This window comes from Talpa europaea (assembly GCF_964194135.1).
Source record: "Talpa europaea genome assembly, chromosome: 12".
Lineage (NCBI taxonomy): Eukaryota > Metazoa > Chordata > Mammalia > Eulipotyphla > Talpidae > Talpa > Talpa europaea.
The window spans coordinates 100,664,720-100,683,848 of record NC_140079.1 but is presented as its reverse complement, the minus strand read 5'-3'; the positions used below and the strand labels follow the sequence as shown (position 1 = coordinate 100,683,848).

General features: G+C 55.4%; 2 protein-coding genes across 3 annotated transcripts in view; both read right to left on the bottom strand.

The window, feature by feature from the left end:
- The window catches only part of EEF2KMT (eukaryotic elongation factor 2 lysine methyltransferase), a gene marked incomplete at its 5' end in the record, with an annotated part of 44,832 nt that extends 42,450 nt beyond the window's left edge, over positions 1-2,382 (bottom strand). For both annotated transcript variants that reach the window (XM_084251061.1, XM_084251062.1), the window contains one exon: positions 2,287-2,382. In XM_084251061.1, coding sequence (XP_084107187.1) covers positions 2,287-2,382 — 96 coding nt within the window. The remainder of the gene's footprint in view (positions 1-2,286) is intronic.
- Positions 2,383-2,669: 287 nt separating this feature from the next.
- On the bottom strand, positions 2,670-18,525 carry LOC311181807 (ectonucleotide pyrophosphatase/phosphodiesterase family member 7-like; the record flags this gene model as incomplete). The annotated part of the gene is made up of 6 exons (XM_084250248.1): positions 2,670-3,573; positions 4,753-4,873; positions 5,990-6,218; positions 7,117-7,743; positions 13,714-13,859; positions 18,270-18,525. The coding sequence occupies 6 exons, from the start codon at positions 18,523-18,525 to the stop codon at positions 2,670-2,672; spliced, it is 2,283 nt and encodes a 760-aa protein (XP_084106374.1).
- Positions 18,526-19,129: the final 604 nt, after the last annotated feature.

Here is a 19,129-nt window from a genome sequence, read left to right as displayed (position 1 = left end):
ATTGTTTTGAATGGGATGCCATGTGACTGGTATGAGATCCACGTGGTCAGGCTGTGGTGGGGTGGTTGCAGGCCTGGCACTAGGGGGTCCAGCCTATACCTGCACCCAGATGTGCTCCAGAATCCCAACTTTGCAAAGAAAGAATGTGCCCTACCTCATCCAGAACTAAAGAGACAGGCCTGAGCAAGACTCAGCTCTGTATTTTTTCCTTAAAAAATATGAAGGACATCACTGCACAGCTCTTAAATTTGAGATGGTCTCCCACAGTTGCCACCTCACTGAGGATGATTTAAACCACACCACTCTTGTGTCTGTTCCACGTTCCTCTGAGAAAGCTCATGGGCCAGAACTGCGAGGTGCTCGCACCAAATGCAGGGTCGACCCGATGGTTTCTTTCTACGGGACACGCATAGCTCCTGACATCTGCTGTGCCTTCCTGGTGAGTCAGGAGGGGTGATGTGGCCCAGTGAGTCTGGGGTCCTTACCTTCTGCAAAATATCCAGCAGCAGCTCAGAACCTGAGAAGCCCCTTAATTTCGCATGCAGGCTCTGTTCAGAGAGAGAGGAGAGGAGAGAGCAGAATGTCAAGGGCATTTTCACAGGAACATTAAACATGCAACAGGACATGTTGGCAAAGTGATAAGTGATGTCTCCCCGCGACCCGTCTAACTGTTAGTGGCAGACACAGGCGGCAGGACCCCTGTCCTTCAGAAGTGCCAGGTGACACCCGGAGGAGTCCCAGAAAGAATGTCAAGACAAGCTCTGGATTCGGGTGAGCTCTGGCTACGCAGCCCCCGTCGGCCACAGACAAGCCATGTGGCTGAAGTGGTCATCAGGAATTACAGGGGTGCCAGCACGTGGTGTCTTAGCTAAAACGGACACACAGGAAGTGCCTTGTCTGCACTGCCAGGGCCACTCTGCTGTCCTCTCTGCGGATCAGCAGTGAGCTCAGGCTCTCAGATCTGACTCTTCCAGCTCACATCCTCTGCCAGCAACCCGGCCCCACCACCTGCTCCCTCCACTCGGGCCATACCGGAAAAGCTCCCTTGCCTCCTCCAACCTCAGGGCTTTTGTGCTCCCGCTGCCCAAACACCTGCCCTGGCCAGTGGCATCCCTACTGCCCTTGGCCAGCCTTCCTGTTGAGTTGACACACTTCTCTGTGCTCTGCCTCTACAGCCACGGCCTCTCCTGTGCTGTCCCGTGCGTGCATTGGCCTGTCTAGTCTCTGGCGCGCCCATGTGGACAGGGCCTCCTCGGGACATGAGCTGTGACCCTCTGGTCCTGCCTCATGGAGGCCGTCAGCAAACATTCGGGGTGAGGCTATAAGGACTAGTAACGCTCGCTGTCTCACTAAGAGCCTTAGCTGCTGCGAGCTCCCTCATCCTGGCAACAGCCCAAAGCTTTACGACTCAGAAAACTAAGGTGCAGAGAGGTACAGTGGCTGCCTGCAGGTGCCACAGCCTTGGGCCCGCGGCTGCCAGGCCTTCCTGCAGACGGCACCTCTCTTCTGGTCACCCCTTTGTGGTGAAGCCCAGATGACAGCGGCCGCGCCCCCCTCTGGGTGCTGGTCCCGCCTAAGTGCGCCCCGGGCCTGAGCGCTACGCGGCTGCTCATTCCTTGTGGACAGTGCGGTGGACACTGGGACCTGTGGAGGCTGTTAGAAAGGTTTACATTTTGGGTTAAAAAATGTAAAGTTCCGTTGCGACCAGATAGGAGAGCTGGAAATGCCGAGTGTGCTTTGGGGAGGAAAGAGCGGGAGCGAGGAAGCAGCACCCCGGGAGACGGCAGCGGCCCGGGGAGCTCGGGCGCCTGACCCGCACGGAGCAGGGGGACCCCGGCCTCGCTCTCCTCGGGCTGCCGTGCCCACCCACCGCGCGCGGTCCCGGGCCCCTGAGGCTCCGTCCTGAGCGACGCTGGCCCGGCGCGGGCGGTCCCCGCGCTGCTCCCGCAGGGTCTCCGCGGCCCGGGCGGGGCTTTCCGTGCGGGCAGCGCGGCCCCTCGGTGCCCGGAGAAGCGGCTTGTAAAGAGCCACGAAAACGCGCGTGGGCCGCCCGGGCCCTGACCCCGCGTGGAAAGCGAGCGGGCGGGACACCCCGGTCCCCGCAGGCCCGGCCCGGAGGGCGGCGCGGAGGAGGCGGTCGGCGCGCGCGGGGCCCGGACCCGCGCAGGAGCCGCGGCCGGAGGAGGGAGGCGCGGCCCCGCACGCGCCCGCCCGCCCGCCGCGCCCACCTGCCCGCCGCGCCCACCTGCCCGCCCACCTGCCCGCCCACCTGCCCGCCGCGCCCACCTGCCAGGGGAAGGAGCTCAGCGCGCGCGCGGCCAGGAAGCGGCGCTCGAAACTCTGCAGCAGGCGCGCGGCCTCCACGCGCTCCTCCGGCGCCATGGCGGGGGCGGGCGCGGCGTTGCCCGGGAGACGGGAGGCGTTGGCGCTCCCAGAGGGGCGGCCCGGGGCGGGCGCAGCCCGGGACTGCGGGCTTGGGGGGGCAGGAGGACTCGGGCCTGGATGGGGGCGGGGCTCGAGGTGGGGGCGGAGCCGGGGCGGGAAGGCAGTGCGAAGGGCGGGGCTTGGGCTGGGCAGGCGGGTCCGCCCATGTTGCGGGGCGTGGCTTGGGCTGGGAGGGCGGGGTTTGGGCTGGGTGGGCGGGGCTCCGCCTATTGGATGGGGCGGGACTAAGGCTGTGCAGGTGGGGCTCCGCGCATGGGGCGGGGCTTGGGCTGGGCAGTCAGGGCTCCGCCTATTGGGTGGGGCGGGGCTTGGGCTTGGCAGGCGGGGCTCCGCGCATGGGGCGGGGTTTGAGCTGGGCAGGCGGGGCTCCGCGCATGGGGCGGGGCTTGGGCTGGGCAGTCAGGGCTCCGCCTATTGGGTGGGGCGGGGCTTGGGCTTGGCAGGCGGGGCTCCGCGCATGGGGCGGGGTTTGAGTTGGGCAGGTGGGGCTCCGCGCATGGGGCGGTGCGGGCGGTGCTCCGGCTTTGGGGGCGGTGCTTAGGGCGGGGCAAGACCGTTTTTGAGCCGCGGGAGGCGGGGCCCGAGGCGCGATGGGCGGGGCGGGGCTCGGGGGCGGGGCCAGAGCGCGGCAGCGACTTCGCGCCGGGCGCAGTGACGAGGCCCGGGAGCGCCCGCTCGGCGCGGCCCAGGTAGCCCTTCCCGTCCCGGCGCGGGCGCCCTCCTGCCCGCGGCCCCGCCGTGGACCCGCCGGGAGCGCCGGCCTCGGCCCCGCGCGGGTCGGGGCTTCTCCTCAGCGGCGTCCGCGCGGGCCCCGCGCCCTTGCGGCCGAAAGGGCGTCGAGCCGGGGCGCCTGCAACCCAGCCCGGGGCCGCGCCGCCGTCGGGTCCGCGCTCGCCGGGGCCTGCTCGGGGCCCAGAGCCCGTCAGGCGGGGCCGGGCCCAGGCCGGCAGCGGCGACCCAGAGCCCGCGGACCGCGCCGGGACCCCACAGCCGGCCGCGGGCGAGCTCGGGGCGCCGGGCCGAGTGGACCGACAAGTGGGGTTCCCGCGGACCGGGGTCGGGGTGATCGCCCGCGGGCAGCCCCGGACGTGGGGCCGGGCGGGATCTGAGAGCTCCTCACCGGGGCCACTGCGGGCCGGGGCGGGCGTGACCCCCAGTAGGCGCGGTCCACCCCCCTCCCTTCCCCCCCCCCCCCGGGGGTTCTGCCGCCGCACCACGTGGGCTCGGGCCTGACACACACATCGTCCCCCTTTATTCCCCCACTCGGGAGGCGGCTGGGGCGCTGCTGGGAGTTTACAAGCAAGGCCCGGGGTGTCCCCAGCCGGGGGGCGCCCGAGCGGGAGGCGCACGGGGATCCCGACGGCGCCGAGTCTCCGTGGCAGCTTCAGAAGGCGGTCGCGCCCCGCGGCTCCGCTGGGCTGCACTGGTCGCTTGTCCGGCCGCTGTGGACGGGGAGACCAAGGGACAGGTCAGCTGCACTCATCACAGCGGCTTACGTGAGGGAGGGGTCTGGGCTGGGGACCATGAGCAGAACTGGGGGGAATGGGAGCCTGAGCGACGCCTTTCCTGACTAACTAGCAAACGTCTCCGTGAATTCTGTCACCTGCTGTAGCAAACTGGCAACGCAAGGAAGGGTCGTGGGAACAACCGGTGACAGCTGGACACTGATGGTGTCTTGGGCGGCGGGCGAGGGCGCAGTCCAGTTGGCCTCAGCCTGAGGAGTGGGCTGCCGTCTCCTGGCAGTGTCAGAATTGAGTTGAACTGTCGCATCCCCTCCCAATGGTGTCTGGAGAATTGTTGGTTGTAGGTGTGGGGAACCCTCTCCTCACGCTGAAAATTGGGTGCAGAACCCCCAATGTCCAGCAACCATGAGAATCTAGAAGGGCAAGGCAGGACCCTCCCTTCCAGGCTTCTGGGCGCCTGGGCCTGCCGCCCGCCCGAGTGCGCACTTGCAGCCCCAGATCTTGGAGACAGCACGTTTCTGCTGTTTTCTGCCCTCCAGGGTGGTCTTTTGTTAGGACTATCCTAGAAAACGAATACAACTGGTGTGTGATTTTTGGGGCCCAGTGCAAAATGGAAATGTGGGGCCCTTTTTCCAAAAGCCAAGTTTCAGGGCAGTGGCAGTAGGTCATTAAAGCCGGCGGGGGCTCTTCTGACCCGGGTCCCGGTGAGCACCCAGGCAGCCGGCCCAGGACACCCGCCCAGGCTTCGGGGCTCCCAGGGGGCCGCAGAGGGCAGCAGGAGGTGGAGAAATGGATCGTGAGAGTGTACACGGAGGACCCCAGGAAACCCAGGAAAAGCACTCACGTCTTTTTCTGCTGGATGGCAGTGTACGTGACTGCAGAGAGAAACACAATCAGGAGCACGGCTGTGACCGTTCCGAGGCCGATCACTGCGTTATGCAGCGTCTTCGACGTGGTTCCTCCTCCTGTTAAAACACCAGGCGGTTTTGAATAGTCTGATCAGGAAGAGGCTGTTCTGCTGCTCCATGTGTCTGGGTCGTTCCCCCATGCAGGCGCTAGGGAATCTTTGTTGTGGAAATGAGATGCACACTGATCCTGGGACAGTGTGTGCCGTGGAAGGACCCTGCAGGACACGTTGTTGAAAGCCGGTTTTCTAAACAACCTAGTTGCCAAATGACCCACCTGTCTAATGACCACTTTGCCAAATGACCAATTTGCTCAAAGAATTAATTTACTGAAAATTGGTTTGTGCAGCATCCTGCTGATCAATACCTGGCACCTTGGCTCCACTGGGCTAAGGGCTGGGTTGGGCCCAGCTAAACTCTGAAACTTAAACCAACCTAAAGAGTTGGTTGAGCTGGTTATCCGTTTACTTGGCCCTCGGCCAAAGGGCCTGCCTGCTGCCTGCTGCCTACTCGGTCACAGGAGATGGTGGGCAGAGGCTTGGGGAAGGCTGCCAGAGGCGTCCTGTGCATTGCCTGTCCATTGAGCCCTGTTGCTCTCAGCACGCGAGAAATCAGAAATCATCGGGCAGTGACCAAGGCTCTCAGGTGGAAGACAAGCTGGTCAGGGTTTATAAGCCACCCAAATCCCAGAGATGGTCCCATTCTTGTTTTAAATTGCCTGGGTTTAGGGTTTTGAAGAATTAGAAATCTCCTTTACAGAAACGCCGCTCCCCCTTTCAGCATTGAGGGGACTGAAGGCTTGTGTGAACAGCCTCCTCGGGGCTCCAGCCAGCACGGAGCTGCGGAAGGCTGCCTGACTGTGGGTCTGCAAGGGGCTTCTGGGGGCAGGCCACACGCCATTTCTGAGCTGCGCAAGGATTATCACCCACCTTGGAGAGTCTGCCATTTGCCCCAAAGGCACTGTTGAAAGGTCCCCATCCCTTGAGGGGTTCCTGCCTCAGTTTAGAGCTGTTACTGTCTTGTGTTAGGATGTGGCATGGGAGGGGTTTGAGGCATTGGAAAACAGGCCTGCTCTGCCAGACCTGCACTCCTCCAGGCGACCCCCTCTGACTCTTCTCTATCTCAGCACAGAACAGGCCACCTGGTGATTTTTTTGCCGGTTGCTTTGTGCCGCACCTGGATTCTGGTCCACGAGCATTCCCTGCGTGACAGCCAGGGAGCCATTATGGGGCTCAGGGGTCACCCCCAGGAGCCGACACATGAGTGGGTAGATATGGATGCTGTCAAAGGGCTCAGCCAGGTAACCCTTCTTGAAATCTGGCCCGAAAGCACTGAATATGGTCTTCATGTCCATGACGTTGTTGTCAAAGCCGTGGTCGCCTCTGTCTATATAAAGGATGCGTTCCTGAAAAATAATAATAGCAAAAGGGCCTTTTTAGATTCCAAATGGTGGAAAGAAAACTGTCCCCGAGTGTGTTGCTGGTCAGAGCCACGAAATCTTTGTAACCGTGAGGACGCGGTCTCCGCAGCAGCGGTGCGAGGAGCAAGGACCCGGAGCTCTTTAGGGAAGAGAATAGGAAACACACCCCAACAGCGTGGAGACGACGCCCTGACAGTGACCGTTCTCCAGCGCAGCTTGCTCTGTGCCGTGAACTGTTCGGAAGGCTTTTAAATTACATGTTAACTCCCCCTACCCCTTTTATCCTTTCACTGCAGCCCACAGGGCGCTGTCATTGTCACCCGCATTTTACAGATGAGGAACCGGAGGTGCAGAGACTCGGGAACCTGCCCTGAGTCACGCAGTGGCCAATGCTGCCGCAGGTTCCTGGTCCCACACGCTCCCGTTCAGAGAAGAGAGAATTTCTGAGGGCAGAGAAGTGGGTGTACATCGTGGGGGAGGGCAGAGGAGGAGGGGGAGGTAAGGAGGACAGTGGGGTCACACCTCAGCTTTCTACTTCTAATTCCAAACCACTTCTCTCTGACGTGGGTTTCTTCCTCTTTAAAACTGGGGCAAATAAGAAACTCTGTCTTGCAGGCGCTTGGGAAGACAAAATGGAGTCATTTGTGTGAGCTTGTGAAGCATTGGGCCCTCCATCTTGGTCAGGGGTGTTTGTCACCATTTTTGCACAACGGTGACCAGGACAGGGCTGGGGGGTGGCCGTGGGGTGGGGTGGGGACATGTTGAAAGCAGCGATCAGGGCACATCAAGCGATCACTTCTGTTTTGATTTTTTCCAGACTGTCCCTCCCTGGTGGCTGTCTCCGGGGTCTCAGACGGCTCCACCCAGCTTAGAATCGACTCACCCCGTTGATGTTGTAGCCGGGATCTGTGTACATCAAGATGGGCAGGTTCCGCTGGTGTTTGGCATAATGGAAGCGCTCCGGAAACTCCTCCTTCTTGTAGACGTGGAGGTGAGGGTGCGCGTTCTTCAGCGCCTGGTAAAGCTTTTCCTCTTGCCCCGGTTTGGCCAGGATCATCCCTAAGCCGCCATAGTCCACAAGGTCAAACTTGACCAGATCTCTGTACTTGACGTAGTTGGTCAAGAGGATCTCGGTGACTTCGGGCTGCTTTTTGATCGTGGTCATGCCGTGGTCCGACGTGATGATGACGTTGAGGCGCTCGGTCAGGCCGTGCCTCTTGATGGCCTCCAGCAGGTACCCGATGGTTCTGTCGATCTGCCGGATCATCACCCTCCTGTTCTCCGTCTCGGGCCCGAGGCTATGCCCCACACTGTCTGGCTCCCCGTAGTACAGCGTGACGAAGTCAAAGTCTTCCTTCTCGAACCAGCCCATGATGATGTCGATGTTCTCCCTCCATTCCGTCTCGTTGCTGTCGGGGTGACCGTAGGACTTTATTAGTGCCCGCTGGACAGCCTCTCCATCATATTTCACTCCGCCTCCGGGGTAGTGGAAGGACGCTGTCTTCCTCCCCTGTGAGCACAAGAGAAAGTTTGATCAGGGCTCTTCACCAGGCATGTCTCTCTGCCAGTCAGCCAAGTCTGACATGTCACCAGCCTTGCCCCAGTCCAGAGGCCCTAGGGAGCAGTGGCTGGGGCCGCCAGTGTTGCCCTTTATTCCTGGTGTCACTGAGTCCCACTGCTAAAACCTGTCAGCTGCAAGACATGCCATTGTGTACTGTGATACCTGGAAGAAAATTGCTGGCCTTTAAAAGGCAGCACCCCCGAGTTGTGACATGCACCTGAACTCTAGAGAGGGCAGATGGGGCGGGGAAGTTCCTCACATGGAGGTAGAGGGTACTTCTTGGGTAGGCGAGGGAAGGGACTTCTTTATTCTTAGCACTCCCACCTGTAAATTGCCAGAACCTGTTGGAAGCTTTGTGAGGATTAAGGCAGATAACTAAGTGCCCATTGTCATGGTTTGGCACGTAGTAGTTTCTTTTGTGTGTCTCCAGATAGAACAAGCCTCCACAAACCTGGGGTCTGGTGTTCATTCATATGTTTGCCTGCCTCAGCGTCTTCACCCTATCTCTATTCAGAGGACCTGACCTCCCCTGGAGATTCGTCCCGGCCTAGGTGGGTTATATTGGCTTCAGGGGTTGAGCGGTCTATCTGGCCAATCAGGGGACACTGCATCCCCAGACCACAGCAGAGGGTTCAGCCTGGTCACAAGGAGATGCCATCTCCGGCCCTCTTCTGGGGCTGGAGGGCATGGGAGAAGCTGTACTGCTGGTGCCCATGTAAGGCTTGTGAAATATGAGGGTGCTTGCCAGAAGGGAAGACTGCCAGCTTGCTCCCTGCACAGGGTCTGCTCAGCCGCAGGCCACCCAGAGGCGGGACAACCTAGTGGTGAAAGTGCACTCTGTGCCGGGTGCTGGGTGCCGGGTGATGCATGTTGCTCAAACACTGCATCTCAGCTTGCTCAGCTGCCAGACGGGGGTGATAGTGTACCCCGGGTGCTTGTGAGGGCTGAAGGCTTACCGCCAGTGGGACTGAGTTTTCAGACTGGAGTTGTGGCGGTTGTAGCTACAGAAGAGACTGCATGAGTGAAAATGCTCTGGAGCAATTTACTCCCAGGAGAACGGTTGTGTTTGACAAACCTTCATAAAATTAGTAGGAAAAGAAAAGAGTCCTAGGTCTGCTCATCAGTGGGTAAAGCTGAGATGGGCATATCTCCCCAAAGCTGCTGGCGCTGTAGGTCATTCCTCACCCCAGACCTGACACAGACTAGGCACACATCAGGGTTTTGGTTACTGAGTGACTCGTCTGGTATTTGGGGAACAAGTCCTTTTCTTTGTGTCAGCTACACTAGTGATTTGAAGACTGTTCAGTGACTTTCTTGTGCAACCCAGGCTGGGATGTTTTGGAAAACACTTTAAAGTTTCCTGGATTTTGTTGAAATGCGAGATGGTGGTGGTATGAACTTGGCCATTTGGTGTGTACATGACTGACCACGAAGAGCTGTGTGATGATTGCCTGGTGCGCTGGCCATTCAGTGAACAAATGACAAAGGAAGTTGAGAACAAATGAGCAAAATGATGCCAAAATGTCCCATGACAGAGAGAGAGAGAAGTAGGGAAGCAATCTGGAAGTTTGGGGGTTGCTCTGGGGCCCCACCCAAATCCCCAGACCCACCTTTGGGATGGCTGCTGGTGACTGTCAACTTGCCCCTTGTTCTGAGAAATCACCCACAGCTAGGTGGTCTGTCAGCCTCACCTGAAAGGTGTCCTGTGTTCCAACTGCAACCCTAGCAGCCCGTGGCCAGTGACTGGCTGGCAGGAGGACACAAGACCAACTAACCGGCCTCAGGTAGGGATTACTTGGAGAAGCAGCTTAAGCTTCAGAGCTCCCTGTGGGGTCAGCTGGGCTCTTCCCTGGTGCATTGCATGTGCTGAATCCCCGCCTCAGGTTATGCTTTTAGGAAAGGACCTCAGATGGAAGTCTCAGCAGTGACTACTTTGTAAGGCTCGAGAGCTCTGCTGTCCATAGCTCTATGGCAAGCATTGGGCTTTCTGCCTCCAGCAGCCATTTCTACATTGTGATCCAGTTTCAGTTTCTCTAGTTTGCATTTTCCCCCAGCTGCAATGATCTTCATTTGCTTACTTATTTGTGGTCTGTTTCCTTCCTCTGGAATCAGGGAGTCAGGGACTGTGTCGATAATGCTGACCACCCTTTTCCTGGCTTTTTGGCCTGGCACAGAGTGGGTGCTCACCGTGGCTCAGATATGTGTGGAGCAAATGCGCGAAGATCAGCTCCTTTGTGGGTAAGACACCCATCTTGTTCCCCTGGCTGACTTCCGGAAATAGTCCCAGAGACTCCTCCTTTCGTTCTAGCATCTTACCTGTCACCTCGTCAGGTAACACACTTTCCTTTCTGACAGTAGAGTCTCTATGGTTGCTTTAACTTGCAAATCCCCTAATATTTACTTTTTGTATTTCAGATTGGCATTCCATATAATTCTCCATTTTCAGAGAGGGCACTTTGTTTACCTTACATATGAATTGACTTTGCCCTGAATTATGGAACCGAGTGAAAGGGTGAAACTTTGAACATTTTGTAGAACACAGTTTGACTCTTTTGTTATTTCGGATAAGCTTTCATTGACTTCATGGGGGAGGAGGCAGCCCTGCATATTCAGTTGAGTTCCTGACGTTTGCCTGTGAAATCTCAGGCCTTCCCACCTTGTTTTCCTGTGCTAGGTGCTTCACACACTTACCTGGAGAGGCGTTGCAAGCTGCTGTCCTAGGAGACTATGATTTCTCTCATTTGGCCCCATAGGAATTTTAGGAATTGTGCATCTCCATGAAATGAGCTCCAAAGAGAAATGTGCATGTGAGTGTGCTTGTTTGCATGTGCGCGCCCACACACACACACACACACACCCACACACCCACACACACACCCATACTTGTTTATTTGGGACCCATGATAATCAAAAGTGCTGTTTTCAAGAAATACTTCTAGAAACAATCTGAGCACTTAATTGGATGCAAAGGAGTGGGTATTTACCAGTCTACCCTTTAATTAGCATAATCAGTGTTTCCAGTGGCAATTGGAAAATCACTACTTTTATTAGGTTCATTATTCTCCCTTAGTGGAGTGCTGCACCCATGTGGCTGTTACTCTTAAGTTGCTTTTTCTAAGCTAGCACTTCTGGTGGGCAGCGTCTATCTACTGGGTCTGGGAGAATCCTCCAGGATCTGTAGAACCAAACACTGGAGGACATGTTTCCATTTGCTCTTGCATTTTGTCTCTCGTCAGCTGATAGAATGAATGTCCATAATTTCGTGAGGCCCGTGAAGGGTCCATCACAGTTGTGCTCGGATGGGAAGGACGAGTGGTTTAGGGAAAGAAGGTCAGTACCTGTCTAGGCATTGACTATGAGGGAAGAGACAGACTCCATGATGCAGCGGGTGAGTGCAAGATTCACCTGGGCGTTCCCTGGTGGCAGAAGTGCCTCTGTCACGGTTAAGGTTTCAGAGTTGTGACCCCAGTTCATATTCTAGCTCTGTCTCTGGCTGCTTTGTGACTTTGAGAAGTTATGGCTCTGCTCTGTGCCCCACTCTACCCATCTGTTCATAATCATAACGTTCATCTACCCATTGTCATACTTTCAGATGTGTAGAGTGTTTGGTGTCTGGGCCGAGCCATGAGGGTTATGTTCTGGGGAGGACGGAATTTACTGGTATGGTTTATGCCTCAAAGTGTAAGCACCTGACCACGCAAGGAATGAGAGCCCAGTGAGAGTAAAAAAAGAATACACTGTGATGCCCCTAGAGCTATGTTGTCTATGGGGTAGCTCCTGGCCATGTGGGGTATTAGGATTGAAACTGAGATTTAAATTAAATTGGAAATTAAATACAATTAAAAATTCAGCTCCTCAATCTCAGCAGCCACATTTCAAGCACTCAGCAACCAGGCGTGGCCAGTGGCCTCCAGATTGGACAGCGCAGCATAGAACATATCCATCCCACAGTATGTTCCATGGGTTCGTTCTGGCCTCCAGCTGAAGGAGGGCTAAAATGATTACACGTCTGTGAAATAGAGTAACTGACAGTTTTGAGCATTTCGTTCTAAGCAGCAAATGGTCATTATCTGAGTCAGTCCCCAAGGGGCTACATTAAGTGTGGACACGGGCAGTCTCACTGGGACAACTCACGCGGGAGAGGAATTCATCGCTGAGGTCGCCCAGCTGCAGAGGGTGAGCTGTCGGGGATCCTGCCCCAGGAGTCTAGGCCCACTGCCTGCTGCCAGTGTGCTGGGTCACATCACCCTGCAATGCCACATGCATGGCGGGTGGAACACAGAGGGGAGTGCCCGGGGCAGCATGGAGCAATGATGGTGACTTGGGGAGAAGAAGGAGGTCTATTCTGAGCGATGACTTTGAAAGTTCATAGAAAAAACACAAGGTGAATAGCAAGCACAATCCCGAGCAGGAGATGAGAAAGGAGGCATCGTGATACCTGACCTTACTATACTATAAAGCAAGTCATTAAGTCAACATGGCATCGGAATAAAAACAGACAAATGATTCGATGGAACAGAATCAAAAGCTCAGAAAGAAAGCCAGTGCTTATTTCATGATAAAAGAGTCACAACCGAACAATGCAAAGGAGAGTCCCTTTAACAAACTGTATGGGGAGAAATGGACGGCCACGTGTAAAAGAACGAAGCTGGATCACTCTCGAACTCCAGACAGAAAAATAAACTCCAGATGGATCTCCAGACAGAGATGCATAAGGCCAGTGGATGCATATAAGTAGGGAAAAAGGTTCAGCATCGCTCTTCACAAGGGAGATGAAGACATCTCATGATTTCATAGGAGGTGTCATCTCATCTCACACATGTGAGAATGACACACACGCTAAGACCCCACAGCACGCGGGAGAGGGTGCAGAGAAGAGGATCCTGCTCCATTGTTGGCGGGAATGTAACCTGGGGCCGCCGTTTTGGGAAGGGGTCTGGGTTGACCTTACCACTCTCACGGAAATACCGTGTGATCTGGCAGTCCCACTCCTGGGCATCGAGCCGAAGAAGCGGAGGCATCAACTTAGAATATCGCAGGGGCCGCAGTATTTCTGGCGGCGCTGTCTGCAGGAGCCAGGGTGTGGGAACGGCCGAAGTGCCCTGACAGGACTGGATAAAGAAGTGTCTGCCCGCCCAGTGGAATACTATTAGCCCACGAAGAAAGACGGAACGTGATCATTACAGCAAAATGGAAGGAGTTCGAAGGATTTCTGTGTTGTAAAGCAAGTCAGAATGACACAGGCAAATACTGGACGTTTTCATATACGTGACAGAACAAGGAACCCCAGCAGATGCGCCAACAGAGCAAAGTCATTATAAAAACTAGTGGATACGGAAGATGAAGTGATCGTGAAATGAAGTTGAGGCTCCTGAGTTTAAGAGGCATGGGGGAGGGAGAACGGGTCAGGGAGATAAGGGATGGTGGTGGGAATAAAAAGAGAGCCAGAAAGTTTTGGGGACGGGCAGTTTAACTCTGATTTGTGCCTTTTGGAAGCAATGATGTATGGCCCCTGAACCCTTCAAGCTAAAGTTCTCTTCAGAGCTTTCCACAGTCCGATGATGCACTGAACAGTCAACTTCATTCCTCAGGCTTCTGTGCCTGAGTGGTAGACAGGAATTTATTAGACCTTGTAGGGCTGCTGGGTCCAGGCCTCTGGGGGGCCCTGGAGGTGCCATCTCGTGGAGACCCGCTCATCCTTAACAGCTGAGACCCAGCGGGTGAGTCTCCGTGCCCACTGCGTCATGCCTATCTCCATTCATCCTTAATCAGCTCCGCTAAGTAAGTCAGCACCATCATGCTCCGCAGTTCACACTGACACAGGCTGCACCACCTGCCCAGGGTCACTGAACTTTGACCCACAGGAGGATGAGAATGAGAGGCGGGGTGCTGGAAGCGGCCCCCGGGGCTGTGACGTACCTGTCTCTGTGCTGTGATCCAGAGGGGCAGCACCCCGTTGTCCCACCACTCAGTCGTGTTCTGTGAGGTCTTGTGGTCGTACTTCAAGCCCTTCTCCGCGTCAAACATCAAGTTGTGAATGACTCCATGGTCTTCAACCCAGCGACCTGGGGGTATAGCAGGGATGTGTGGATAAGTCCCCTGAGCAGATGCTCACTTAACGACCACCTCCGCCACCATCCTGGCTGGCCTAGTTCCTCTGGGGCTCTAGCCCTAGGGTCATTTTGTAATATTTAAATTTTTAAATTTTTTTTTTTATGGAGGCATGTTTTTATTTATTTGTTTGTTTGTTTGTTTTTGTTTATACATGCACTGGGTACAGTCAGAAGCGCGGGAGGGTGAGAGAATTCACCAGAGCCAGAGCGGGGAGCAGAGCAGGCAGAAGGACCGAAGGACACTGCTGAGGGGAGCAGCGGGCGGCAGGAGAGGTCTGCGCGCCCTGTGGGACCCTCCTGCGGTGGCCGGGGAGCAGCCTGGTATCGAACCGGCGCTGCAGAGGCTGCGGGCAGCTTCGCAACCCAGCGCTCAACCGCTGCGCCACCGGGAGGCCCTCATTTTTTAATATTTAAAATTTGCTACTAACACTGGTAGTCTCAAAGGAAGACTGATCCTGTGTCAACCTGCCAGATTGGCACCGGTCTCACTGATTTCTTTTCTGGACGCATCTCTAAGAGATTGCAAGTGCATGTAAAGGCACATCATATGAGTATACACACAACAGTGCATATTTTGCACACACATGTGCCACAGGTGCACAACACACATGTATTTTCACACACCACTTCATGCACACACGTATCACATACACATGCATACATGTCATCAACACATATAGGTAGCACACCCAATGTATGTGCACATTCACATACACTGTGTGCACACAAATGTTGTTTGCTCACATGCTACGTGCTTCACACAGGTTTGCCTGGGAACAAACTTGTTGCCCCTCTGACAGGGTCTCCTGGGGATCAGGGGTTAGACCTGGGGCCATTCTGGAGCTCTCACTGGGTGCCACACCCTGTTACCTGTGCCTGTAAACAAAGACTGCTGCTAGCTCCCTGGTTATGTGAGCGCATGGACGCCCTCCTTGTGGTGGGTAGAATTCCCAGCCTGCCGGTGTCCGCGAGCACGTTCCATTTATGTTGGGCAGCCAAGTCAGCTAATTCTGAGGGACGCTGACCCATGGACCTTTGTGCCTGGCCCGGGCCCCGCCTATCCTTGCTCCCTGCCTGAGACCTGCTGGCCTTCTACCCCCTGGACTCTGGGCAGAGACTTGGCTGGGAGGGGTGGGGTATCGTCATGATATCCTATCACCGCCCTCCCCCTGTTCAGCAGCCCAGGGGTGTTCCTACAAACACCAGTTCATTAGTTATCAGGCAACAGTCGCTTTTATCATAGTTGTGTCAGGCCTGACCCTGGAATCTGATGAGGTCTTTGGGCGTTGGCAACACCAGCTTTTAGCCACTACTTTTTCTATTACGGATGCTTCTTTTCACATGAAGGCAGACAGAGGGCGACGGGGCCCAGTTCATGAAGACAAATGCTTTTCTTGGCCTGGGTGGTCTTTGTTTCAGTGATAAAGCTTATTCAGGCTTAGCCCCATTGCCTGAAAGTGTTGAGATTGGGCAGAATGAAAGAGGCTTGCAATGATCCTTAATTAAACCAGACATTGGGGGGCTGTGGGCACGCTAGTGGCAGGGGTGGAGGGCCCGGGGTCTGGAACCAGCCAGGGCTGAGTGTGGCAGCTGGGGACAGCTTCGTATGTCCTGTGAGCCTGGACCGTGCCACCGTCAAGAGGGTAACTGCCCCACTTCACATGGCTGCTAGGAGAATTGAAGGGGGATCAGTTGTGGTGCCTGCTGAGCATTTTCATAAGCCAGGTACCAGGTTCAACCATGGAAGACAGGTTCCTAGTGGGGGCCAATTGTCCCTCGGTGAGCATCTGGTGACATCTGGAGACAGTTTGATCACAGTGGGAGGAGGGGTGCTCTGTTCGCACAGTGGGTGGAAGGTAGGGGTGCTGCTCAACACTGCAGAGTGCATGGGGTGCCCACCCCAGAGACAGACCTGGCCCCGAGGTCAGCAGTGCGGAGCGGGAGACACCCGCTTTCCAGTGGAAGCAGACCCCTCCCAGTGCGACAGATGGCAGGTCCAGTTAGAAATAAGAGGGCCGCATGCTCATGCCTTTTCTGCTTGGGTGAAAGAGAGTGGTTCGCTGATGCTGCATCGTTGGTTATTGATCAACAATGCATCTAGAAGGTTACACAGGGCATAGTCCAGTCTCCTCCCCAGGCCCCCATGGAGCACCAGTCTCACCGACTTCTTGTTCTGGATGCATCTCTAAGAGATTGCAAGTGCATGTAAAGGCACGTCATGTGAGCATACACACACCAGTGCATATTTTGCACACACGCATGCCACACGTGCACAACACACATGTGTATTTTCACACGCCACCCCATGCACATGCATATCACACACATGCGCATACATGTCATCAACACATATAGGTAGCACACCCTACATACATGTGCACACACACCCTACATACACTATGTGCACACACATGTTGTTTGCTCATATGTTACATGCTTCACACAGGTTTGCCTGTCACTTTCCTTATTTTCTCTGCCGTGGAAGCTTCTTATGAGGCAAAAAGCCTCATCACCTTTTCCACGAGAGCCGACCGAGGAGGGTCACCTGGTTTGTCCAGGACTTTCACAGCCACCCCCCTCGGGACATGTGGTGGTTTCCATTCTGTTGCCGTTACAACCACCAGGGCCCCGAGCGCCCTGTGTGCAGGTCACTGCCGCTGAGCTCAGGCAGCCCTATCAGGTCCTGCTGGTCAGAGGACTTGTGTTGGCTCTTGCCAGTCTTCCCCTTTATGGCTGGACCCATTTCCATTCCCCCTGGCAAGGCACAGAGGAGTCGGGGTCATTTTGTAATATTTAAAATTTGTTCTCACTGTTTACATCTTGTCATCCCAAACCTTCTGGGAATAAATAAAAGGTGGGCACACCTTATCATCTTCCATGTGCCTCGTGTTCTGAGCATTTGGGGACCCCGAGTCTGTCCACAGGAGAGCTTGGAAGTGTGAAGTTAACACCGCAGAGGGAAGACACGTTCACTTTCTCCAGAAAAGGGCTGTTTCGTTCCTGCTTCCCAGTGCTCATAGGTCCCAAATGACTTGCCTCTCAGACTTTACATGTAGGAAAATCTCTCAGCAAATCGCCCTCTGGGTGGTTGTTCAGGTTTATTTATTACGTTTTGAGGGGTCCCTGGAGAGTCTGTTGGAAAGACCCACCCCTGTCCCCACAGAGGTGACCACCATCTGCACATCTTCCGAGGTGCCCCGTTGTACTTGGACCTCAGAGAGTGGCTGTCTGGTTGGGGTGAGGCTCAAGCTGCAGGGCACAACTCCTGGCCCCAGTTCTTTTCCTGGAATGGGGTAGAACCAGTGCCAGGTGCTGGGGACACCGTGTTTCCAGCCCTAAGGCCTGGTGACATTCAGCCCCTCTGAGCCTTGGCTTTCTGTCTGTGCAGTCGGAGCCCATTTGCTGTGCACTTACTTGGGTTACAGTAGAGCACAGCGCCCCCATCAGACCTGCCATGGGGAACGGCACCTGCCATGGCAGCATCCTTGGCATTCTGGCTGCCTCCTCTTCTCCTCTCGTAGATTGCAGTCCCCCTGGCCAGGGGGATTCTGGGACAACGTGTTCCTTCCTATCACAGACCTCCTACTGTTCCCTCTGCCTGGAATGGTTTTCCTTCTCTGGTCTCTGAGGTTTCTTTCAGCTCTCAGCCCACCTGCCACACCTCAAGAGCCCTGCCTGACACTCTAATGCCAAGTCAACCTGTCCTTACTGTCTTTTCCAAGAGCCTCTCCAAATTGTAATGACATCTATTAGTGTTTTTGTTTGCCTAATGTCTGTCTTGTTGGACTGCAAACTTCAGGTGACCTGGGGGATGGGTTGTAGGATCAGCACATGCAAAGGCCCTGAGACAGGAAGGGGTAGACTGGGTGGAGGTGGTAGGAGTTCTTTGTGACCTGGAGAGGCATTGTCCAGTGGAAGACTGAGGAGAGTCAGTCAAGATCCAGGCTGGGGGGCTCCTCTGGGTTATAAGGAGACAATGTCTGAATCCCCTTCGGGAAGCACTGGTGTCCCTCCAGCTCTCTAGTATTAAGCAGGGGAGTTAAATGATCCAACTGAGTTCTTTAAACTCCACTGTTTTATTATCTTTAATAAATTCTTCTAATGGTTTACTTAAAAAACAAAGATTACCAGACATTGTGCGAGGGTGGGGGTTGGATGGAGGATCAGAGATCCTTTTAGGAGGTTGTGGCCCAGGTGCTGTAGCCGGTGGGGTACTGGAAGCAGCCCTGGTCATCTCGGAGAGGCTGAGCTAGTGCTTCTTCCAGGGGTGATCCTGGGGTGTGTGAGCTGCTGAGGTCTGCCCGGAGCTCACCCCTGTCTCAGGGTGTGACAGCCAGCTCTCAGCCCAGGGAGCGAGCTTACCTGTGATGGTGGTGAAGTGGGATGGGGAGGTCATCGTAACGAACGGCGGCGAAAGGTACTTGGCCTTCACACCCTCCTTAACCAGGAAGTCCATGTTGGGGGTGTCCACGTCCTGGTCATAGTCCCAGCGGAAGCCGTCGAAGGAAATCACCAGCAGCTTGTTGAAGTTCTTTCTCCCGGGGGCAGGGTGGCCAATGGCCCAGCCCAGCAGCAGGGGCAGCAGCAGCAGCAGCAGCAGGGACCTGAGCCCCGTCATGTCCCCAGGGTGGTGCACGCACACACTGCAGAGTTCACTGGCCCACTCCCCTGTCTCCTTTTTTTATCTGCAGTTGAGCAAAGTCCAAATTGATAATTCTGATGTGTACATATTTTCTCCCATTCATTAAGGCCGTCTTCATTTTAATGGTCGTTTCTTTCACTGTGCAGAAGCTTTTGAGTGAGGGAGCCCCCCCTTGTTTATTTTTGCTTTTGCTTCCTTGCCTTGGAGTCCAGTCCTCAGAGACAGCCCTGAGGCCAATTCATGGAGTGTTTTGCCTGTGTTGTCTTTGTAGCTACATCCAGGTCCATTCTGAGTTAGTATTTGTGTATGGTGTGAGATTCTTTTGCATGTGGCTGCCCAGTTACCCCAACAGCATTTGCTGAAGAGACTTTCCTTTCTCCATTGTATCCCGTTGGATTTGTGGTAGATTAACGGCTCATATGGGTGTATTTCTGGGCTCTCAATTCTATGCCATTACTCTCTTATTCCAATACTGCACTGTTTTGATTACTATACCTTTGTATTATAGTTCAAATCCTAGGGTTTTGATACAGCTGTTCTTTTTTTGGTCAAGATTGCTTTGGCTATTTGGGGTGTTTTG